At 44.2% G+C, this 25946-nt stretch overlaps 1 protein-coding gene across 2 annotated transcripts in view; it reads right to left on the minus strand.

Moving 5' to 3' along the window:
* Positions 1-5385: 5385 nt before the first annotated feature.
* PMP22 (peripheral myelin protein 22) overlaps positions 5386-25946 on the minus strand; it is a 32720-nt gene continuing 12159 nt past the window's right edge. For both annotated transcript variants that reach the window (XM_008594127.1, XM_008594126.1), the window contains exons 4-5: positions 14493-14633; positions 5386-6672 (exon numbers count right to left, since the gene is read on the minus strand). In XM_008594127.1, coding sequence (XP_008592349.1) covers positions 6509-6672; positions 14493-14633 — 305 coding nt within the window. In that variant the 3' untranslated portion in view covers positions 5386-6508. The remainder of the gene's footprint in view (positions 6673-14492; positions 14634-25946) is intronic.

The raw sequence follows: 25946 nt of genomic DNA on the forward strand, positions 1-25946 counted from the left end.
TCCTTGGACGAATATATGTTCAAGTTCTTTGCTCACTTTTTAATTGTGTTTTTTTGTCTTTTTGAGTTTTAAGAGATCATTATACATTCTGAACACAAGGCCCTTATCAGGTATATGACTTGCAAATATCCTAGTCAGTGGGTTGTCTTTTCACTTTCTTGATGGCATCCTTGAAGCAAAACAATTCTTAATTTTGATGAAACCCAATTTATCAACTTTTTCTTTTGTCGCTCATGATTTTGGTATAACACATAAGAAACTTTTTCCAAATACAGTGTGATGAAGATTTGCTCCTGAGTTTCCTTCTAAGAGTTTTATAGTTTTAGTTCTTACATGTAGGTCTTTGATCTATTTGAGTAAATTTTTGTATATGATGTTAGATAAGGGTCCAACTTCATTCTTTTGCAAATGGATATTCAGTTGTCCCAGCACCATTTGTTAAAAAGACTATTCATTTCCCATTGGATGGTCTTGGCACCCTTGTCAAAAACCAGTTGGCCATAGACATGTAGGTACCAAGAACAGAGAAGCGTTCAAATAAAACACTTGAGTAGAAACAGCTTATTTGCTACAGTTCCTTAATTTCTGGGATGAGGATTGCTTTGAATCTCAAGAATAATTTGGGAGCATTGCCCTATTAACAATCGGATGCTTTTCTAATTATTTAAATTTTCTTTAATGTCTTCCAACAATATTTTGCAATTTTCACAGTGTAAGTTTTGCACTTCTTTAGTTAAATTTATTCCTAAGTATTTTATCCTTTTGACACTATTGTAAGTGGAATTTTTTAAATTTTATTTTTGAATTTTTTATTGCAAGTGTAGAAACACAACTGACAACTGATTTTTGTGTATTAATATTGTATATTATTACCTTGCTAAGTTTGTTAGTTCTGATAGTTTTTTAGTGGATTTCTTAGGATTTTCTATATACGAGATCATCTCATCTGTGAATGAAGAGTTTTTTTTTTTTCCTTTTTGTCTTTTTTACTAACCGGTAACGGGATCGCAACCCTTGGTGTTGCGCCCGCACCACGCTCAGCCAGTGAGCGGGAACTGGTCTCCACATGGGATCCGAACCCTCGGCGGGAGCGCCGCCGCGCTCCCAAGTGGCGCACTCTCCAGTGCGCCACTGGGCCAGCCCTGAATGAAGAGTTTTAATGTTCTTTTTCAATCTGGATGCCTTGTATTTCTTTTTCTTTCCTAACCTCCCCTACAATGTTAAATAGAGGTGGTGAGAACAGTCATGCTTGTCTTGCTCCTGATCTTAGAGAGGAAGCAGCTAACATTTAACAGGTATGATGTCAGGTGTGGATTTTTCATAGCTGCCCTTTATCAGATTAAATTCCCTTTTATCACTAGTTTGTTCAGTGTTTTTATCACGAAAAGATGTTGGATTTTACCAAATGCTTTTCTGAGTCTGTTGAGATGATCATGTGATTTTGGCTTTTTACTCTGTTGATATAATGTTTTACATTAATTAATTTTCAGATGTTTAACCAACCTTGTGTTCCTAGGATAAATCCCACTTGTTTGTGGTGTATCCTGTTTTTTATATGTAGCTGGAATTGGTTTACTAGTGTTTTGTTGAGAGTTTTTGAGTCCATATTCATAAGAGATGTTGGTCTATAGTTTTTATTTCCTGTGATGTTTTGGTTTGACATTGGTGTTGGGGTAACACTGGCCTTACAGAGAGTTAGAAAGTGTTTCTTCCTTTTCTATTTTTGGAGGAGTTTTTGAAGATGTTAGCATTAATTCTTCTCAGCAGTGAAGCCATGTGGCCCTAAGTTTTTCCTCGTGGTAATTTTTTTTTATTACTACTTGGACATGTTCACTTGTTTTGGACATATTCAGATTGTCTATTTCTCCTTGAGTCAGTTTAAGAAATTGTGTCTTTCTAAGGCATCTAATTTGTTGGCATACAATTGTTCATCGTATTCCTTTATAATTCATTTTTTATTAATTATTATTTCTATAGGGTCAATTTATTGTCCCCTCTATCATTGCTGGTCCCCAGAGCAGACAGAATCCCAAGGCACTGAAAGTGGATCATAGATGAGAGATCGGTAACAATCATGTCTGAAGGAACAGTTGCAGATAAGCTGCTTCTACTCATGTATTTTATTTTAACACGTCTCTGTTCTTGGTACCTCATGAGTTACATGTAGAAAGTAGGGCTCAATTGACAACTGGAATTGGTGCAATTTTTCTGGAGAGTAAGCTGTCAATACCTATTAAATTTTTAAAAATATACATGCCCTCTGTCTTGGCAATATTCGCACCAAAAATTTAACACTTGGACATACTTTAGAATAAGGATACTTACAGGCCGGCCCGGTGGCGCACTGGATAGTGCGCCACTTGGGAAGCGCGGCGGCGCTCCGGCCCGAGGGTTCGGATCCCGCATACAGACCAGTTCCCGCTCACTGGCTGAGCGCGGTGCAGCTGGTCTCAAAAAAAAAAAAAAAGGGATCTTTAAAAAAAATTTTGGGGAAAAAAAAAAAACAAATAAGGATACTTACAGGCCGGCCCGGTGGCGCACTGGATAGTGCGCCACTTGGGAAGCGCGGCGGCGCTCCGGCCCGAGGGTTCGGATCCCGCATACAGACCAGTTCCCGCTCACTGGCTGAGCGCGGTGCAGCTGGTCTCAAAAAAAAAAAAAAAGGGATCTTTAAAAAAAATTTTGGGGAAAAAAAAAAAACAAATAAGGATACTTACAGGCCGGCCCGGTGGCGCACTGGATAGTGCGCCACTTGGGAAGCGCGGCGGCGCTCCGGCCCGAGGGTTCGGATCCCGCATACAGACCAGTTCCCGCTCACTGGCTGAGCGCGGTGCAGCTGGTCTCAAAAAAAAAAAAAAAGGGATCTTTAAAAAAAATTTTGGGGAAAAAAAAAAAAAAAAAAAAAAAAAAAAAAAAAAAAAGAATAAGGATACTTACTAAAACATTTTGGGTAATAATAAAGACAGACATGACCAAATTTCCTCTCAATGGCTGGCTGGTAAATAAAGGTTGGTAAAATACCATGCAAAATTTTGACAAAATGAAACAAAGCTCATTTAAAACAATGAGGTATATGCTGATATAGAATGATCTCCTATTTTGATCATTAAGTGAAAAGAAAAAGAAGGTGCTGAACAGTGTAATATGATCACTTCTGTATACATTTTAAAAATACATAAATATATATGTGATGCCAAATAAATATGTGTGCTTTTTTTTTTCCTGGAAGAAATCATAAGAAACTATGTCTTATGGCAAGAAACTACGGGTAGGAGGAAAAAAGGATTTCATGTTTTATTTTCCCCTCTAGAGACAGGATATTATAATCCTGGGTATCCTTTTCTGAAACATCATCCTTTTCTAAAATGCCAACAGTATTATCTGGGTGGGAGATTCAAGGGCCATTTTTTACTTTATTCTTTCTTCTCTGTTTTAACTTTTAATGAAATGTTATAAAAGAATGTTTGTTAAATGAAAGTGTGTTTTTCCAAAGTACGAGCCTCTGAAGTGGAATTCCTAGTTTTCTCGATCACCTAGTCTCACATGCATCTCATGGACTCTGTGTCACCTTAACCAATTCATCTGAGGTCACTACTGCAAACCTCAGTAAGAACAGCCCTTCTGTCACAGACATTCAAAGACAGAAGAGCATGAGGTGGCTGAAGGCAGCTTGATTCTAGGCCTTGCTACTCAAAGTGTGGCCCATGGACCAGCAGTAGCAGCAGCCAGGCACTCACTGGAAATGTAGACTCTCAGGCCCCACCCAGACCTACTGAATCAGAATCTACATTCTACAGGATTTCCAGATGAGTTGTTAGCTCGTTAAATTCTGAGAACCCCTGAGCTTGCTCAGAGCCTCCATCCCCAGTTGCATGCTGTAATTCTTCATACTTATCAGCACAGGGTGGATTCCATCATGGACACACACAATCCACATCTCTGGGGTGGGCCGCTGCTCGGGAGATTCCATTGTATTTATTGAGGTATCAATTACCCAGTATCAAGAATCTCCCATAACAATCAACGTCTCCTTCTCCCGGGCTTCTTCAAATACATCTCTATCACTACATTTGATAACCACTCTAATTCATAGAGTGCTTTCTAGGTCACTATGCTCAGCACTTTATCCACACCACCTACTTTTAATCTCCACAACCCCATAACCTGGGTATTGGCATCCCCATCTTACAGATGAGGAAAATGAATCTTAGAGTTTAAGAATGCTTTCCAGCCATCTGCAGCTGGTTAGTGGCAGAGGGCAGGCTCAAACCCAGGCTGCCTAACTCCCACGCTCTTAACTCTGTTGTAACACAGATGCTCCTCCACTTACAATGGGGTTATGTCCTGATAAGCCCATCGTAAGTTGAAAATATCCTAAGTCAAAAATGCATTTAACACATCTAACCTACTGAACTTCATAGCTTAGCCTCAGCTACCTTAGATGTGCTCAGAACACTTACCTTAGCCTACAGTTGGGCAAAACCATGTATCACAAAGCCTATTTTATGATAAAGTGTTGAGCACCTCATGTGACTTATTGAAAACAGCACTGAAAGTGAAAAACAGAACGGTTATACAGGTACCCAAAGTGTGGTTTCTGCTTCATGTATATTGCTTTTGCATCACTGTAAAGTCAAAAAACCATTAAGCCAAACGATTATAAACTGGAGATCATCTGTATAGTCGTTTGTTTACTTCTCTCTCTCATTAAAATGTGACCTTTTGATGTTAAGAATTGTCATTTCTGATCTCTGGTTCCCAGTTCAAAACAGGGCCTCAATAAATACTAAGAAATCTATCATTAGCTTGATATGCTACAGATAAAAGGTCAATGGATAAAAATATGTATGCATGAGACACAGCCCAGAAACCTAGAGTCAGATGACATGGTCGGCCCTTTCCCTCCTCAAGACAGTGTTAGGAGTTTTCAGATAAAATTAATGTTTTATCTGAACATTCTGGCCCCAAGCCACCATCATTCAGACCTTTTACCATGTCATACCTCAAGGTTAAAGATCCACACCACTCATTCCCTGTGTGTCAAGGCAGCTCACGACGTGCCTCCGTGCTTCCCACACTGGTCACCAGGGAACAGAGCATGAGAAAGAGGGTTGAGCTAAATGAACACTCATGCCCTTTGCAATCCACTTACAGCTTCCATTTCAGCTACAATTCCCAGCTCTCTCCAAATAGCAGGCATTTGCACAGACGTCTGAAGGCATCATGTGCTCCCCGAAGCCTGTAAAAAAGCTAATTTGTTCCCTTAGCACCATCCTGCAACCCAGATCACCAGCTCAACCTTGCTTTCCACTGTAGCTCTTCAGCCCACCCTGACATGCACCTTATACCCCCATCCACATCCCCACAAAAACCCAAGAGAGATCAGTGAGTTACTCTGATGTTTATTTTAATGCATCTTAGTCCACACAGTTGGTATAAAATCAGAAAAAGCAAAGCAAAAAAAAAAGAAGGTCTGGAGTCTTAGCATCAGAAGGGCACCGTATATACATCTACAGTTGGTGGCCAATACAAGTCATTGCCAGACAGTCCTTGGAGGCACAGAACAGTCTAAATCCAGCCATGCCCTGGGCACTCGCAGTCCCACGGGGTCTAGACGCTTGTTCTGATGCTCCGACCGTAAGAAAAATGTGGGAGCAATGAAGGCTTTACGATTTACTCATTCTAGTAATAATAGCAGCCTAGCTAGATACAAACGCAGTTATAACCATTTACATTACACAGAATTATTCAGGTCTCCGTTCTACTTTATGTCGTAAAATTGTTAATTGAATTTCCAGTGAGTTGTTTAGATGATTAGTGATAATAAGGAATGGTAAATCCATAGCACCATTTCACAGATTTGTTGTCACCGATTTCTGATTTAGACGCGTGACTGAGACACTCCACCTGCAAGGGCAAGTATTCCAAAGCCACAACCGTGTTTTTGCCGAGGGCTCCAGTTTGGGCGTCTGTCCGTGCACGCGTAAGGCTTCGCACAGAGGTTTAGGCACTGGCTGTTTCTGTTGAATGCACCAGGTCGCCCACAGTAAAAGGGCTTTGGGCCATTCGGGGTTTATAGCCACACTTTGGTTTTCTAAATGAGGTGGAGTGGGAGGGAGGTATCTCCTTTCAGATGAAAGGGAAGGGGTGAGATGGAGTTATTCTGTTTCTGGGCAAAACAAAACAAAAAAAAAAACAAAACAAAAATACTGATTATACTGTTAGGATGTAAAGTTCCTTAGCTACTTCTTTAAGGTTCAACACGAGGCTGATGGTCAACATAAAAAGCAAACAATACTATGTACATATATGTAAAAAGTGTTATAAATAGGTTTTATAAACCGTAGATATTATATACATCTTCAGTCAACACCAACCCCCCCTCCGACTGCTCTCTGTTTGGTTTGGTTTGAGTTTGGGTTTTCTGGCTAGCTCTTTTTTTGTTTTCTGGTTTCCTTCCTCCCTTCCCTGGGGACGCTCAGAGCCTCAGACAGACCGTCTGGGCGCCTCATTCGCGTTTCCGCAAGATCACATAGACGACACCGCTGAGAAGGGCCAGGGGGAAGGCCACCCAGGCCAGGATGTAGGCGAAGCCGTAGGAGTAGTCCGAGTTGAGATGCCACTCCGTGTGCCTCACCGTGTAGATGGCTGCTGCACTCATCACGCACAGACCTGGGAGAAGAGAGGGACAGGCCGGTGAGGATAAGGGGGGATTCCGTGTGGGGCACTCCCCCTACCCCCAATGCTGATGATGCTATGCAGGAGGGATGTTTCTTACTACAGAAGGAGTCTGCTTCCAGGTCCAGAATTGAGAGGAGGCAGCTGGAAAATATGGAACTAAAACTGGCTTGCTCTGCACTTCCAATATCTTGGCCATCTGGGCCATACTCTTTGAGGGTCCTCATCACATTTTCTGCCCCATTTCTCTTTCTTAAACTGTCACCAATTCCCAGGCCACATAAGGTGGCCAGTGAGTGTTCAGGTTGCAAAATAAACCTGCCTATCTCTTTCCAAGGGTGGCTGAGCATGGAAGCTTCCAGAAACCTGGAAACTACTCTACAAATGGGTGGTGGCATGGACTGAAACCAATGGAAATGAAATGACATTGTGCAATTATCAGTCATGCCGTGGGCAAAGCATGAGGCTCCATGCACACCACAGGGGCCTGCAACAGGGCTGCCACATGAGAGAACAAGCACACAGTGCCTCTGAGCACCGCTGAGCGACAAGGAACACTCAGAGAGGCAAAGGCAGGTGAGGAGGAAATGCAAAGGAGACAGTTCAAGTGGAAGCAAGCCTGCATGTGGTGAACACTGTCAAGGGCAAGCTCCATTTCACTTGGTTCTCCAAGGCTGGGCGTGAAGCCCAAGGGGATAAAAGGAATCAGACACACAGGTAGGTCAGGCCGCCAATGCAGCCCTTTGGTGCAGGAAGAAGACAGGCATCTACCTCAGGTCCTGTGGGGCAGCCAAGCTCAAGCCCGATGGCCCAGGCCCACATGATGGTCAGCACAAGCAGGGGCCCAGTGATGTCAGCACCCCAGCCCAGAGCTGCACAAAGCCTGGTCTGTCTCCTCCTGAAAACAGGGCTTTGAGAAGCTCTGAGTGACTCTATTATAAATCCAGCATGCCGTGTGGGATTCATGTGGTTGCAAAGCTCCCAGTGCCCCGGACCACCTACATCTAACCTCACTGCTATTTGGGCTGCTATTTTACCGGACACTACAACTTTGTTCGAACAAAATGGGGAAGTGGGAATGTGTCACATTAACCACCCTGATAAGATTGTCCTTGGGCAACTCAGAGGAGAAAACTCCCACTCAACTGGCCCCTGTTGAGAAAGCCACACAATAGTCTTGGAGCTACAGCAGGATGGGATCCAGGACCTACTACCTACAGAAAGTTCGGGAGACGGCAAAGACGTTCGTGTTGGATGGGAAACTATAGCTGGTCAATGGGTGATGGAGGAAAGCAGCAGGTCTCATCTACTGGGGACACACTTTATTCACCTTGAGGTTTGGGACCCTCAATTATCTTGCCCTGTCGCTCCATGGCTCACCTCTCTAAAGTGTTCATCCTTGTCTTTAAGAAATATGGAAGTTGCTCTTGAGCTGTGTCTGATCTATCCAGTGAAGGCAGGCTGCAAAAGGGCGGTGTGCCATAGATGAGAGCAAGGTGTGAGCAGAGTGCTGAAGGGCAGGGCTTCCAAGTGGGGTGTCTAACCAGCAGTGGCATGGAAAATGCCTTGGTAGCCAAGTAGACCAGCTATGCCCTGATTTCACTGGCAAAGAGCAAACTGAAGTTCTGTCCTTGACAAGAGGAACAGACAGAGGCAGGACACACAGGTGTGGTGACTAACTGGATGGCTCCATTTGTACAACCTCCATCCTAGCAGAATCTCAGAAATGAGTGACTGACTCTACGCTTGACTGTGATGAGCACGGAAGCTTAGACACCTACAAAGCCAAAGAGAGCACATGCGCTTTGTAGTTACTGTTGTCGGGACAGTGGTGTGTTAGGGAATTTATTATCACAAGGCCACCTGTTTAGGTGTCTATAAAGCAATAGCTGCATCCTGAAATATACAGAAGAATAACTCTTTGGCTGGGCACCCTCTGTCTGTAACCCAGGGCAGTTAATGTCATACAGTACTCATGCCCAAAAGGCAAACATTCCTGCCAATAAGTGGACTGTGACTTACTTTCTCGGCAACCTGTAGATGCAAATGCGTCATCAAGTTCCCCATGGTGAAGGTAAGGGAGGCCCTGACACACAGGCAGGCATTCTGCCTTGCCCAAAATGAGCAACCTGCTCTTCAGCAGTGACCAGGGCCCTGGGAGGGGCCTGGGTGTGGGAGCATAGATCAGCTGTAAGTGGAAGGACACTGACCCTGTCCAGACAACAGAAAGTGCTGGGCATGCAAGTCACGAGAGTTTCTTCCTGTCTCAGGATGGCCGGGTCTGCAAGAACTCCCTGGAAGTTCTCCCTAAAGCCTTCCTGAAGACACGATCACAAGCCCCTTTGATAGCAATAATCTAGTGAGCAACTAGAGCCAGAACCTTTGGAAAGGAGCAACCGAGGGGCCAAAGGCAAAGGAAGCAAGTGAGGGAAATCTCAATACTTATCACGTCCATTCCCTTTGGTTCAGTAAACATGTAATGAGTGCCTACAGTATACAGATGCTGAGAACATCAAGACAAATGAGATGTGGCTACAGCTTCAACAGGTGACTGTCTAGAAACAGACATATCCATAGATGTCTTCAACAGAGGATGATTTAAGAGAGAGAGAGAGAAATGCTCCAGATGCCCTGTGGACCCGGATATCCAAACTGGGGGACTGGAGAAGCCTTACAGGGAGACGGTGCTTGAGTGGGGTCTATAGGATGTGTAAGAAGCAGGCAGGGGAAAGAGAGTTGGGATGGGGATTCCATGTAGGAGGAAGGACAGGAGTGAGGCGCTGGGTGGAAAGCAGGAGCAGATCATGATAACGAAGCCTCACATGACAGGCAGGAAGGAGAGGCCCTTAACTGGCACGTTTAGGAAGTTGTGACGGCAAGCCTCCGAGGGGCCTGAGGCAGAGGAGAAACGAGATTGGATGCATGTTTTGGAAAGAACACTCGGCAGCAGTGCAGAAAACGGGTTTAGGGGCAGAACAAGGCAGGGGGCCAGAAGGTGCATGAGGAGGCTCCTGCATGGCTGTAACGGTGTTAGAGAGTAAAGACAAAAGAAATGGGCAGCATTCCTAGAGGAGGCTACACAGCGCAGCTCACGGTAGTGGGCTGGGTCTGGAGCGAGGGAGAGAGGAGAGCCTAGCGTGACTGCCTGCAGTGCTGACTTAGGCATCTGGGATCACAGCGATGTCCTGGAAGCCGAGAGAATCAAGTTTCAATGAGTGAGAAGTCAACAGTATTGAAAGGAGGGCAGTGATCCAGCAAATTAAAGACTTAAAAGCATACCTTGGTGACCCTTGCAAAAGATGTTCATTTGAGAGGTGGGGGAGGAAGCCAGAGACAAGCTGGCTAGAAAGGGAGCGTCCAGCAAGACCAGCAGGATGGACTTGGGAGGCATGGCCGTGGTGTTGGTTTGATGAGTGAGAGCCTTGTCTCACTCCCACCTCATCCTCAGCAACAAGGTGGGGCAGGAGGAGCTGCAGGGCCTGCTACACTGAAAGTGTTGGGCTCTATGTCTGACCTACACGGAGCCTTCTCTGTGCTTCTGGCCCAGTTTCTGTTCTGTGCATCCAAGTGACCACTGACGCCTAGAAAGCCACCCTAAGCAACACTAGACTCCGATCTGGGCATGGCCAGTGAAGCATCTGGAATGATTCACTCCTAACGGGGTTTCTAAATGTGGTATCTGAAGTAAGTTGTCCTTGACTCACTCCAAACAGGGGGGCACTGTGTTTTTATTATTCCCCCCCCACTATTTTATTCCAAATGCCTATGTCTATATCAATCTGTCTAAAACAAGGGAAAACAAACAGAAAAAGTGAAACTCACTCAGGAGTCTCTGATATCCTATCTGTTCTCAATCACAGTAACTACACATTTGACCTGAGTTTGATTCTGCTGAGAGAACACAGTTATCTCATCATCCAACAAATCATTATTCAGGGCCTTCCATGTGTCCTGCATGGAGCTAGTTGCTAGGTGTGAGTAGCAAAGTAATCAAAACATGCAAATCTTTTCTTCCAGGTCTGTGTCTACATGAATTTCTTGATGTTTTCCCATCTAGCATAACCCAACGGAGCTAAGCCAAGGATAACTGCTTTCTAGGAACAGATGGCTGAAGGTTCTGAAAATGACTCCAAAATCAAGACACAGGATCAGGACGTTTTTCTCCAAGAAGGTGGTTTAGAAGAATCTACAGTTCATGAACGGGATTAGCTGTCTGTGGGGAAACATCCTAGAAGATCTTACAGTAGGATTGGGGGCAGTGTAATGGCTGCTCAGCGGTTCCCAGCCCTGCATGCACATCAGAGCCACCTAGGCAGTGGCTCCACCCTAGCGCTATTAGACACAACTCTCCAGAGATGAGGTTAAGCACTGGCATTTTTGAAAATGCACCCCAGATGATTCTGATGTGCCCCAAAGGTTGAAAATCGCTGAACTAGAGGAAGATGCCTTTTAATAGGCCTGCAGGAAGCAGCCAACTTCCTGAAGTAGATGATGAAGGAAAGATAGTTCTCAACCGTGAGACTTGTGGCTTATGATGAACTGGAGAAGGGATGACGTGGCACACCGGGGAGACCTCTAGCCACACACAGGCTGCACTCCACAACAGGGCGAAGACAACTCCTATCTCTACAGTCAGCCAAGAGCCCTACACGCCTTTCACCTGCCTTTCCTGCAAGTTCATGCATGTCTTCTATAAAGACCACATCTGGGCCCTCCAAAGGGAAGCCATGCAGAAGAGGCCTGAAACAGACCCTGGGAGGCAGGAGAAATTCTGGTGGTTTCCATTTTAAATGCTTCCATGCTTTAAGAGGCACCTGTCCTGCAAGGAACCTAGCTGCTGTGGCAGGCACGCTATTAGACTTTACATCCCATGATCGTGGGGCTCCTTTCTTCCTCTCTCTCTCTCTCTCTCTCTCTCTCTCTTTCTGTTTGCTAGTTGTTTTAGCTGTTCTGACTTCTTTTTTGATGTGAAGGTGTCACTTCCCAGGTTTTCATTGATTGTCGCCCAGGCTGGTGGAGTTCTGATCTCTGACAACTTCACCCTAATCCTCTCTCTAGTTTTCAGCTTCTTAATAGGCCATGAGCTAGGAAACGACATGACAGAGTTGATTTAGAACTGTCACACACTGAAGGAGTCAGGACATCCCTAAATTGAGTTTCTAACTCTTAGTTCTTTCTCAGCTTTCACAGAAAGACCCTATAGCAATTTCAAATGCAACATTCTAGAGATCTGAAATTCCTAGGAGACCAACTTTCAGGTCATCTCGACTGGAGTTAACAACTAAAACCAGAACATTCTTAGGACTTTTATGAGAGTACTTCAAAAGTTTGTGGAGAAATAGAATTTTAAAATAATACCTGGATACCCATACCAGCCAGGCACGCAAAAAAACAGATAATATGACTCTTTCCATGAACATTTTAAGTACTGTTGTAAGTTACAACTATTTTAACTCAACATTTCTGACTCAAGATAACTTCCTATTACTAAACTGACGAACTGATAACTGAAAATTAAGCCTCGTGAGAGATAAGCAGCTAGATTTGAAGGGGATAAAGGAGGAATGAGCATGTGCTTTTAAATTTAGAGGTATTTATAGCAGAGTTCTGAAACGCTGTAATGAGTTCAGAGGAGAATCAAAACAGAGAAACAAGAATGCATTAGTAACAGACTTTGGAAGACCAGAAAATCTCAATACCTAAGAGCGTATGGCTGAACTGAAATATTTACCACACAGGGCAGCCACATGTGTGACTGAATGGTTCTGATCTCCGGACTTTGAGTTTTGACCTAAAATGCTGTTGCTAAAAAGACATTGCTACAGAATTTAAAGCTGAAGAATCTCAGTGGGAAAAAATGAATAGCAGGAGCTGCCTGCACCGAGCAGCCTCTGCAGCAGTAACCGAGCTCTTCTCAGTCCAGTGTTTTCAGTTTGACTAGTTCTTGAGGTGCAGGCTCCTGTTCACCAAGGACAGAAACTTTGATGATAAACAGTGCAAATTTGCATTTACCTTCCACTGTAAATCTGAGTCAATAAGAAATAATATAAAAAGCAGAGTTTCTGCCCAGGATTTTGTGTTCCCTAGAATTTTTGGTGAATTCTGTGTCTCTAAATATCAGGAAAGGTGCCCAACTACATTCAGTCTCCATGGTCTCCGCCATGAGCCAGGTGACCCTGGGCATTCATTCACGCTCTCCTGGGCTCAGTTTATTCAGCAGTAAAATAACAAGCTTGTACAGATTAAATATAAATATTTTATGAAACTTCTGGTTCCTAAGACCATATTAATTTATCTCGGGGATATATCCACTGATACAGTAGATATCAAACCATTTGATGTGATATCAAACTATGCCCAGTGAGTGAGAAAAGAAACCTCAGAATACATTACAGTTTTCTTTATTACATTCAGAAAAGGAGTGAATGATAATAATTCTTCCCCTCAATGAACCTGGAAATGATATCTCATTGCATAATTAGTCACTTAACAAAGCTGGCAGCAATCTAGAAGCCTGGCTTGGTGTCCTAAAACCCATGTGCGTAGCCAAGCACTGTTTGGTTTTAAAATCCCAAACCCATGAATGCTGAAATGTTCTATGTAACTGTTCAGTGACAAGTGGCTCTTCAGTTTACTTCCTTTTTCCGGGACAGAGTAACTCTCTGGCTTCTAGAAAGAGTCATCTACATTTAATCTCAGGCTGCATCTTCCCAACCACCCTGTATAAGCCATTATATCTGCACATCCATCCATCAAAGACATGCGGGGTGTTTTCAACCCTTCAGTGACTGCTCCTGAGCACAGGGTCATGATACGACACTATGGGCATTCTGACAACCAATCAAAACAAGAAATGCTATGTCCATTGCCTACTTAGAGGGCCAGAATGGAGAACATCTCACAGAACCCATGCGTACCCTGGTACACATGGAGTTTGTGATTTATGAATTTGGACTATAGGATCCAGTGCTATATCTGCCTCTTACTTCTCTCCAGTGCCCTGCTGACTTGGTCCCCTGGCAGTCAACAGACAGAAGGGTAAGAGTCAATGAAGCGAGTCGAAGGACATCACCCTCTGTGATAGAAGCTTCTAGGACTCTGCACACTGTGCATACGAATAATCTATCTAATGAGGGAACTTAAGGACAGTTTAGGGAGGAGATGAAGGAGACCACTCATGTATTTTATGTCCCACGTTTGGAAATGATGGCATGTTACACAGGGTGCTAAAATGAAGACATCAGAGGATGACAACAGTAAGTCAAAGCACAGTGGAATCCAGGAACTGGAGTAAAGCAGGGTAAAAACTTGTCTGTGTGACTTCATCACTACCTACAGGCAGAAGACACGCCTGAGAACAGCCTTGCCAGCTCTTGCACGTCAGCACCTCCTCCTACACTGAAGCTGTGAAGGTTTCCTGGGGCATAACATCTTCTACAGGAAACAGCCCTCCAGACTGGCCTTTGCTGTACAGTATCCTCAGTATTTACCTCTGATTATGTGTCCAGATTGTAGCTTCATTCCCGGTGCTAAGACCGGCGTGGGGGAGTTGGGAGGGGACCTTCCTTCCAGAACCTCTAAGTCCTCTTTCATGTGCACCGTATCCCACGGAAAAGTGGAGAGTTCCCAAGTTCTAAGATTCATGCACGTGCACACACACACACACACACGCATCCCTGTACTTTATGCCAATCATCCAAGGGGCAGATGCACAAACATCGGTCATTCCAGGGCCACATCCTTCTACTATACCCATCATTCTGCAGCCTTGGACAGGCCCAGCTTCCACGTGGACTTTACCAGCCACAACTTACCAGCAAGGATTTGGAAGATTCCAGTGATGTAAAACCGGCCTCCCTTGGTGAGAGTGAAGAGCTGGCAGAAGAATAGGAACAGGGACAGAACGCTGAAGATGACAGACAGGATCATGGTGGCCTGGACAGACTGCAGCCATTCTGGGGGGAGAGACAATTGGTTAGGAAAGCCAGCTGTGGCCAGGGAAGGCTCTGCCAGGAGGTGCCTGGGGCCTGATGGGCCCTGACTCTTGAAAGCCCCAGTCATCACAGGGAGCAGAAGCCCCCTTTCCTTAGCAGACAACTCACTTTTGCACTCTAAAAAGGCATTTTTTTATTTCATCGTTTCTTTTCGAGGAAAAAAAATAATATACATATATTACACATTTAACTGTGGACATTTTAGGAAAGAGATATAAGAAAATACCTACAGTCCCACCACTAGGAGTCAAACTCAAGTTAAAATATACTTAATTTCCTTCCAGTGTTTGTGCCGAATGTGTTACACATGCGTGTTAAAGAGGGCCTGAGCCCCGCCCACTGCCTTCCTTGCCTCCGGGGTCTCTGAGGGGCTTATTGGAACTCCTGTATTCCAAGAACAGCTGTTTAAAACCAATGTTCAAAAGATCGGCATCCGTCAAGGAGACGTAGAGATCATGAGGATGGCTGTTGGAGCCAAAGCTAATTTTGTAGGAAATTGGAAGAAATGCTGATGGACAAGAGTATGCTTTACGTAGGCAGGAAAGCCATTTGCTCGGCCAAGCTGTGTCTTTTTCTTGTCAGTCTTGATCACCGCCCTTAGCTCAAGCACAGAGCAGGCTGTGCTCAGTCAAATCACCAGATGGCATCATGGACTGCATTTCCTCATCTTTGCTGAACCCCTGACCTTCAATCAAACCTCCAAGCTTCCAGCTGAAGTTCAGGCAAGGAAGAGAGAACCCGCCCTGGCCCCTCCAATTCACCATCTGCTGCAAAGGAACATCATTTCAGGAAGGAAGGGAAAAGAGAAAAGAACCTGGGTTCAGCATGATCCAGGCCGCCCATGGGGTCCACTAGAAGAGCTGCATTTGGTCTTGCCCCAGGAGGTCTGCTCTCCATGAGGATGAGCAGCTAGAAGAGGAGCTACCAGGTTTTGTCCTCTCAGCTCAGTAACGGCCGATGTGCATGGTTTATGAAAGCACACATCAGTGCTTAACACAGTACTCAGTGCTATGCAATCTGGACGGTGTAGAATTAATAACTGAATAAGATAAACCTGTTTTGAGTTGCAGGTAGCTCGTGGCACAATTTCAAGAGTGCTGATTAGGTAAATTGTTACTGAAGTTTTATGTAAGATCCTTCCAGACACAGACTGTGTGCACTTCAGAGTTGGAAGAAACCTGAGAGATCAACTAATCCAGCTCCTTTACACTGAAAGAGATTTCCGGAGACATTCTGATGAGCACAAGAGACACAGCCAAATCCTGGAGGCACTTGATTCTAGTCTGGAACTTTCCCCTATAACACAGATATGCTTCTTTTATTTTTTAAATTTCTTTGTCAATGAAGGTAAAGAAATGACATCTAATGGGTTGTGAGCTATCCTGATTTGATTTTTATATAACCTTAATTAAATCTGTCGGTCTTTACCCAGCACAGTGGTTCTTCTGAAAGAGCACTCTGCAATAAAGATAATGTTGCCAATCATATTATTTTAAAAATAAGTCAATTATCTAGCACTCTGATAGATTCAGCTGGAATCAAAGAAATCTAAGATCCAAATCTAGAACTAAAACAAACAATGATTCATGTTGGCTGGGAAATGTCCTTCAGTGTCACTCTCATGAGAGTGTGGCTGATGGAGATGACGTCCTGACTCTCCTCCAATTCTGACACCTTTACTTTTGTCATTACCAGCAGGAACTACTACCAGACCTCATATACAGAGAAAACTTGAAATCTTTATATGTCAAACCTACAGGAATAGGAGAAGTCCCCTAGATTTACTAATGTAACTAAACTTTCCTTGAAACTTCTTTTACTAGTAGTTTGGACTTTAGCCCCAACCCCATTACGACTGAGTTGTTTTGCCATCACTTGTTTCTCAAATCAAATCAGAATTAGGGGATTAAGAAAGTTTTTCATTCAGTGAGCATTTGTTGCACCTGCTGTTTTGAGCCAAGCCCTCTGGTTGGCTCTGGGGACACAACGATGAAAAAGGCAGTTTTCAACCATAAGCACAATAAATTAAACCCATACATTAAGATAGTAAGTCAAAATATATCATCAATCACAATGTACATAAAATGGGTTCAAGTCACTCATATGATGTGAAATTTAATCTTGGATTAAATCATTCTAGCTATACAAGATACAAGAGATAAACCTAAAACAAACAACAGTCAAAAACAAAAAGATGTTTAAAAGACTCTCCAGACAGATATTAGCAAAAAGAAAGCAGGTAAAGACAAAAAAGAATTTAAATAGAAAGGATGAAAATGGCCAATGAAGGATGTTTCCCAGAGGAAAGATCCAGTTTACTTGATCTATGACTGAAAAAGCAACAGTCATAAACCTTTATGCACCTAATAACATGGCCTGGAAAAATAAAGCAAAAAATAATTAAAAATAAGAAGAAATTGATAAAGCCACAATCATAAAGGAAGACGTATGTTTCCTCCATCAGAATAAATATATCAGGTGGACCAAAAATATGAAAGGATATAGATTATATATATGGCCGGATTAACAAATTTAATTTAATAAATATATAGAAAATTTGTGTCCAAAGGACAAAGACTAGAAATTATTTTCAAACACACATGGGACTGTCTTACAAAATGTCTGTGTATTAGGCAACAAAGAAAATCTCAATAATCTCAGAGAACACAGAAATGATGTTGGCATAATATACAACTAAAGGCAAACAGAAATTAGAAATTAAAAACAAACGAGCCAAAATAAATTTGAAAATTCAAAAACAGTGTTCCAGATAATCCCTTGGATAAAGAAATCAAGATGAGAAGTAAACATTCCTTCAACAAGGAAAGATATTAAGGGTGCCACATGTCAAACCTGTAAGTTGTGGCCTCAACAGTTCTCAGAGGAAAACATGCCCTTACATGACTACAGAAATGCTGAAGACTAATGAACTGAACTGTCAGCTCAGGAAGCTGGTGAAAAAAAGAATAAAATAAATCCAAAATTAATTGACAATATGGAGAAAAGCAGAGATTAACAAAATAGAAAAAATATGACAAAATACATTTAATAAAAATATCTGGTTCTTTGTGGGGGGGGGGGGGAAACTAAACAAGGGGAGACAATTTTATTTAGGTGTAAAAAAGGGGAAAAAAAAAAAAAAAGGAAAAAAAACAATTAAAAAAAAATTTGGGTTTTTTGGGGGGGGCGCCAGGAACATCAACAAGGTAGACAGATTTCATTAAGTGTATAAAAGTGGCAAAGAAACAGAAACACACTGTGCTTCTGGATAGAAACGCCCAAAGTTGTAAAGATGCCAATTTTATCTAAAATAATCTAAAAATCCAATGCTATCCTAATCAATAACCCAAATAGACAAAATGATTCAAAAATTCATCTAAAAGGCAAAGAGTAAAAATAGCCAAGAAAAATTATGAACCAAGTGCAACAATGGCAATAAAAAACAAACAAGGAAAGACAGAAAAACAAACAAAACCACTGATTTCACCTACCAGATATCAAACATATAGATATACAAAGCTTATATTTATATTATAAAGATTTAGCAATTCAAACAATGTGGTATTATGAAAGAAAAATAAAAGACTAGGACAGAATTAAGACTTTGGTAGTAGACATGTACATTTATTATACAGTAAACACATCATATAAATCAACAAGGAAAGAATACGACAGATAATAGGTGGTGTTGGCTATCCATTCAGTAAAAAGTAAAATTAGATCCCTAGCTCACATCTTCCCAAAATTCCAGATGGATCAGAGAGCTAACTGTAAAATTTAAAAGCCACATAGGGGCCGGCCCCGTGGCTCACTCGGGAGAGTGCGGCGCTGGTAGCGCCGAGGCTGCGGGTTCGAATCCTATATAGGGATGGCCGGTGCGCTCACTGGCTGAGCGTGGTGCTGACAACACCGTGCTGAGGGTTGTGATCCCCTTACCAGTCAGGAAAAATTTTTAAAAAAAAAAAGAAAAGAAAAAAATGCCACATAGACATTTGATTCACAAAAGAGAAATACAAATATGCCAATAAACATATTAAAAGGTACTCAACCTCACTAGTAACCAGGGAAATGCAAATAAAATCCATGAGGAATGTGATATCAATTTTCATCCACCAAACTGGAAAATCAAAATGATTGATAATATCAGGAGAGTAAAAGTGTGACATCTGATAACCATATACACTGTTCACAGGAATAAAAATAATATAATAATCCTCTTGTGACCATCAATTTGGAGAATATATTTCAATTTTTAAATGCCTACCATATAATGACTCCACAATTTAATCACTGTACCCTGGGTTAATACTTGAACATATATTGAAAGAGAAACAATTAAAGGGTACATTCCTATAATAGAATATTTTGCAGGATTAAAATTCATAGGAAACGAACAGCCTTTGGAATATCTCTAAGACCATGAAAACAGTAAGGAATACACACACAACCTGATGCTATTAGGTAAACACACACCAAAAACCTACATACATTGAATACATACAGCCACATGCATGCACGTGTTCAGTGAAAAAAAAGCCAAAGACGCATCAAACTGTTATCAGTGGGTACCCCCAGGAACTAGAGTTGGAAGGGAGAAGAGTTCAGTCAAGAAGACCTTTCACTTGATCTTGTCCTTTGATTTATTTACTTGAATAATTAAAACCAATTTAAAGGAATGCAAGGTAAAGAAGACAGAGCAGTCAATAAGTTAAAAGTTAGGATCCAAAACTCAAAGAACTGCTGAAACCCTGGGCAGGACCAGGCTTCCACATGCAAAGAGAAAAGGGAAATTCCTTCCCTCAAATGCCATCCATCAGAAGCTGCCTGTAGGCAGCAAGGGGAGACAGAGCAGCCCTGCAGGAAGCAGCCCCCTGTTCCAGCCCCGAAATGCTGGCTGAAGATTCTAGAGCCCTCAGTGCCACCGTTCAAAGGGAAGCCCGCGGTGCCCTGAGGAGATCCTGAGCTCATATGACATTGCTCTCCAGCCTGAATCATTCATCAGAACTGGAACAGATGGATGACCAGGGCAATAACAAACAGCAGATATCACACTCTGGAAATGACAGCGGTTTGATCCCGTATGAGGATGGGCTCCCATATGAGGGCGTGCTGAGCCCGACTCTACCCAGCAGTCCTGTGCTCCGGTTAGAACAGCCCAGGGGATGGCTCTGTTGCCTCATTCTGCTGACCTCCTGCTTTACTTCTCAGTTACCTTTTTCTGGCCTTGAATGCCTCTTCTCTAACTGGAGGTACTAACCTGTCCCACAGGGTGGTTGTAATGTTCAAAAGAAAGAGCTGCTATAAAAGCTCTGGTAAGGACAGGACAAATAAACCCATTTAGAAGCCTGCTCTTGAGGGCCAGATAAACAAGCATTTACACCCTGATACAAGGGTGCATTTCTGGGGCATCTCCATCTGGGTCACAACAAGCAGTGTTGTAATGGGGACCACAGTGTTCACATAAACCAGATTATTAACGCACCAAGAGGAACTCCAAAAAGTGATACAACTTTGATATCAATTCATATCTGCTGTCCAGCACAAGGTTGCTGTAAAGAGTACAGACAGCAAATATTTTAGGCTTATCAGATCATGTGGTCTTTGCAGCAACTACTCAATTCTGCCACCATAGCACAAAATCAGCCACAGCCACAGTCAGTATGTAAATGAGTGAGTGTGGCCTATTCATCCAATGGCCATTTATCCAATAAAACCTTATTTACAAAATCAGGTGGTAGAGCAGATTTGGCCTGCAGGCTAGTGTTTGCTGACCACTACTGCAGCAAAACAAGTCAGATGTCCAGAAAATTATTATTAGAGTTGAGAGAAATAGGACGCAAAGGAAAAGGCTGTCAATTACAAACCTGTTTTATATATTTCGAACTTGATATGAGGCCAGCATTCCAGTGGCAAACCTGTGGACTTCTACACGAGTCCTAGTGCAGGGTACTCTTTCCCCCACAAATTGCACGTCCACAATAATTAGCAGAGCCCGTGTCAAGTACCTAGCGTTACTCTCCAGGCCTCACTCAGTGCCTGGCACAAAGTGAATGCCTGGTAAATATTTGTGGAATTCCCAGTGGCAGCATTTTCAGACAATCTCCAACCTTGGCGCTGAGCACCAGAATGAAAAAACCTAAAGCTCTTCGCAGACCTGCTGTTTTAATCAGTGGCAGGTACAAGGCTGCTGACAGCTTTCTGACACGGGCCACGGCTGCATGGCACCCAGCTGCCCTGGCAGATAACGGGAAGCTTGAGTCACACAGTGATCAAAGCTCACTTCAAGGTCAGATTCCTGCTGCAGGGGCAGCTGAGCAGTGAAGGAAATACATCTGCCCCCTCAGCTGTATTCTTAGCCCAGGGCCTACAACCTAGTGAGTTAAGGGATCAGAAAGAAAGACGCACTTTTAAATGCAACAGTTTGTCTGCATCCTTCATTACCAGCATGAAGCCAGCCGGCCCCTCTCTATCCCCACCCCACCTTGAGGCTCAGTCTGGGCAATTCATAAAAGCTTTCTGACACGGGCTGGCTGGTTAATTCAGTTGGTTCGAGCACAGCCTTATAACCCCAAGGCCACAGGTTCAGATCCCCATACTGGCCAGCTGCAATTAAACGGAAAAAAAAAGGAAAAAAGAAAGAAAATTTTTCGGATCCAAGAGAACAGGTTTTGTTGAAAGTGAAAGGAAGGAGAGTTGCAAGTCAGGAGATAAATCAGGGAGGCTAAGAGAGAAAAAGCCATAAGGAAGCAGGCTATCAGAGGGGGTGAATCTCAAGGGAAAGAGTTAATACCTCCTATTTGCATAGTGCTGGGCTGATTTCAAAAACACATGACTCTCAAGACCAGGACCACCACCCCCAAACCTTCCAACCCACTGCCATCACACAAATTGCCATTTTCCTTGTTTCTCAGTATAAAGGTCATTCCAGAAATAGCTGAATTTCCAAGAGGCCCCATCCTGAACAATGTAGTCTTTGGCCCTGTGCTTCACCCACCAGCTGGAACATCCAGCGTGGGTTCCGCCCCAGGGTTTCAACTTCTTCCCCATAGAAACAAGCTGGTAGCTGTGAAATGGGGCTCAGGTCTCAGGCTAACTTTGCAGAGAGCAAGTCAGATGGAAAATCTACCTGTGGGGCTGGAGCTCATAAAGACGATGACAGCCACATGGGAGGTTCCTTAAAGAAGGGGGACATTTTAACTAGTGCAAAACCTGTGACTGGCGACTAGTGAACACAAACTGCTCAGTAGGTGGAAAGAACCTTGATGTCAAGGTGTTCCAGCTAAACCTGATAAACCAGGCACAGAAATTAGTTCTTCAGAGTTTAGCTTTGTGGTTTGACATCCTTATTTTTATTCTGCTAACTAGTTTTGGACTTGAAAAGGGAATATCATGCAGCCATCGAGGTATCTGAAGTTAACTGAAAATAGTAAGCTGTTTAAGGCTTCTTTTATACCCTTGATGGAAAACTCTAGAAACAGGAGGATCAGGATTTCTCAAAGAATTGTTCTTGGAAGATTTACTCTGCCCGTTGATACCAAAAAAGGGGGAGGGGGTGTGGGTCGCACAATCAAGGATATTAACCTCCCTCTTTGGACATTCACAACATACAATGAATGATTAAGAGTTAAGAGAAGTCTTTTCATTTAAATAAAAAGTCTTCTTAATTTTTAAAATTTAGTGTTTTTCAAACTGATTTATCAGGGAATCATTTTTTTTTAGGACCAGCCCACTTGAAAATGCTGCCTGTGGACACAGAAGATGACGGAAGAGGAGAGAGGCCCCTGCACAATCCTGAGCCACTCAAGTGGAAAAGGAAAGGGGATAATGAGGTTACCTTCAGGACCTTTGGGTTTAAGAAGAATTCTCCACATAAGAGTAATCAGAGTCTCCCTTCTTTTGTCCGCAGTATGCAAAAAGGCCAAGCATCGTGGAAATTAAGAGCTGGAAACAACACAGCCCCAGCCCTCACCAGTCACAGTGAACCACCCGCCCTTCTCCAAGAACACAGCCCTTCTTTGGTCCCTAAGCACACTGAAATTCCACCCAGTTTCCAAGGCCAGCTCAAAGGCCACCTCTTTTCAGGACTCCTCTGTGTCACAATTATATCCTGGATATGAATGGAGGCCCCAGGACCCATGTAACATGTGAGCACTGACCCTGCTGTTTGGAGACCAGGGTTCCTGCCCCCGGTTACCCAGGTTGTTAGAGGCAGGCCCCGTGCAGAGCAAGAAGGACCCCTGAGGCCCAGCGTACTGGTTTTTCCACAACACACTGGGGATGCTGAGAAAGTCAATAATGTGTTTGAAATCTAATGAACCAAGTGATCCGACCACCATCCTTTAGATTTAGAATTCACAAAAGGCAGAAAGGGAGGAGGGGAAAGGTGTGGCAAAGGGGGAGAGCGTCGCCTTATGCTCTGCCTGCCAAGCCAAACCACTGCCCCAGCTGCCGAGGGGCGAGGGGAGGTCCCTGCTGGCCACACTTCACGCAGCTGGGACTCCAGCGGAATCTCGCCAGCACCAGAGAAGCCACCAAGAAGGAAGGAGGCATCGCCAGGAGACGGGAGATAAAACTGTAGTCTTCAGATATTTGAAGGGTCGTCCCATGGAGGAGAGACTGCAGTCCCCCTGGGCTCGTCCAGGGACACTACAGAGGTCTAAGCTCCTTGGTGACAAGCCATGCAACTTGGTAAAAAACAAGTCTAGCACATCAGGCAACAGAAGTAACTGGACAAAAGAGGGGGCAGATGTTAAGTAATTTCTCAAATGACATTATCTCGGGGCACTCCTCCCCCGTCGCTGGCTGCTCCTTCCCGGTCTCCTCTCCTTCCCTAGCCCCAGTAACCACTGGCATGCCCAGAACTCAGCTCTGGACCCCGCTCCCTTCTTTCTGCCCTCTCTCCCCCTCTGCTCCCCAAGCAATTTTATTTAGCACCATGACTGTGCATACCCTTCCATATAGACTAATGACTCCCCAACTTCAATTTCCAGCCAAGTCCACTCCGCTGAGCTGCAGATTTCCAAATCCAAGTGCTTTGCTGACATCTCTTGATTTCTACCCCTCCCCCCAAACACTCTGTTCCTCCTGCAGTCTTCCCTAGCTCAGTCCTAGACCCCATTACACTCCCAGTGGCCTGAGCCCAAAACCTAGCCGTCATCTCCAACCATCCTTTCCCTACCCCACGACATCCTACCCATCAGCAAACCCCATCACCGGCCCTGCCTCCTCCACTCCACCGACGGTTCCCGTGCGGAGTGAACGCAGTGCTCTTGGAGGAAGCCTGGCGCCTGCACGAGCGTCTGTACTCTCGTCCTCACCGCCACGCATTGTCATCAGCATGCCCAGTCTGCACTGTTACCATAACCCCATTCCCTAATTCTTACTCTTGCCTCTCCCCAAAATTCATTCTCAACATAACAGCCAGGATGAGCTCTCAAAACACAAATCATTCCTGCACTGGCCAGCAAAACAAAACAAAAGCCAGAAAACAAACCTTTCAAGGGTGTCCCAACGGGCCATCTCAGTAGCACGATCTGCGAGGCCCCGGGGACCGGCCCCATCCCCCTCCCGCACCCCTCCCCTTTCCTCCAGCAGCAGGCTCAGCCACACCACACTCTCTCCTGCCTCAGGGTCTTGGCTCTTCCCTGCGTGACCTAGAATTTTCTTCCTGTGGGTCTTCAAATGACTGGTCCCTCCCTGTCTTTTTTTTTTTTTTTCCTTTTTGTCTTTTTTACTGACCGGTAACGGGATCGCAACCCTCTGTGTCCGGCAACGGGGTCGCAACCCTTGGTGTTGCGTCCGCACCGCGCCACTGCGCTCAGCCAGTGAGCGGGAACCGGTCTCCACATGGAATCCGAACCCTCGGCGGGAGCGCCACCACGCTCCCAAGCAGCGCACTCTCCAGTGCGCCACCAGGCCGGCCCCCTCCCTGTCTTTTAAGTTCCACTCCACACCACTGTGGAAGGAAGAGGCTTTCCACGACCGGCTCCTCCTCCCCAGTGACGACTACCTAGCTCCTCACCCTCTTTGTTTCCTGCAGGGCATTTCCACTGTCCATGATTATTTGTTTACTGAGTCTTGGCTGTTTCTCCCACTAACTGTGAGCTGCACAAGGGCAGGGCGTGGTCTTGTTCATCTCTGCCATGCCCAGCTTTTGGAACAGTGCCTGGAGCACAGGATGTGCTCTGTCGATTCAAAGAATAATGAATGGGTCTCGTTATCTCTTCAAAAAATGAAAGAGGGTCTCTTGAAACATAGTGAGTTCCTATCGCTGGTGAAAAAAACATACAGAAGGCACATCACAGAGCCGTCTGCAGCTAGATGGAGGCGAGGAAGACAGACTAAATGATTCCAGGTCCCTGTCAATGACACACACTCAGAAGGCTTCATCCCAGACATCCTTGTCCCTGGCACCAAAAATCCACAACCCCGGGCTGCAACAGGGTCAATTCCTGCTTCTGAAATACAGGGATGTTTTCTTGGCACTGATGAAATCACAGGGATGCAATTTAAGTTCGTTAAAAGCAAAAACTATGAGCTTCCAGGGTCAAATGGTTCCGACACAGGTTAGAATAAATATTCTGTATTAACTCCTGGATACTGGCATCTGATGATGCTACAGGTTGAAATATCAGCGTTGTGACACAACACCCCTGTACCTACCTCGCCTTGCCAGGGCCTTGGCATCCCACAAGGGCCTGTCAAATCAAGAGCTGTTACTTGGGTAGAGATTATGGGTTGGCCCAAGGAGCCACAAAGATTTTAAATGGCAAAACAGAAACCCATAAATGCTGAGGGCCTCCTGTGTTTTCTAAAATCTGACCAAAAACTGAGCCACAGACAAGGAAATCATCTGGTGTCCTTGACAAAATGACAACGCCACCAAAGAGATAAACAAGATAATTATTTTGAAGAAGAGACAACAGGAGACCACCAAGGGCTCATGCTGGGGACTGCCGAGACCAGCAAGCTTTATTTTTTCTAATTTTCAATCTAAAGCATTGATCTGTTGATTGGTGTAGCTTGTTGCTGCTGCTGCGGTTGCTGTGGTTTCGAATGGACTAGAAAGGCAAGGAGTGTCATCTTCTCAGCTCCTGGTCGTGGCCCAGCCCACACTCTGGCAGAGCAGCCCCCGCCTGCCATCACTGGGAAACGAGGGGGCTGCCCTTAGACACTGGAGGTGGCGAAGGCTGCTTTGGGGACAAATTAGCAGAGGGTTCAATTGTTCCCTTCATGCTTTGTTGTTGTGCACGGGAGTTCTCTTTAGTAATGAAC

The sequence above is a fragment of the Galeopterus variegatus genome, unplaced genomic scaffold, assembly GCF_000696425.1.
Source record: "Galeopterus variegatus unplaced genomic scaffold, G_variegatus-3.0.2 Scaffold10197, whole genome shotgun sequence".
Lineage (NCBI taxonomy): Eukaryota > Metazoa > Chordata > Mammalia > Dermoptera > Cynocephalidae > Galeopterus > Galeopterus variegatus.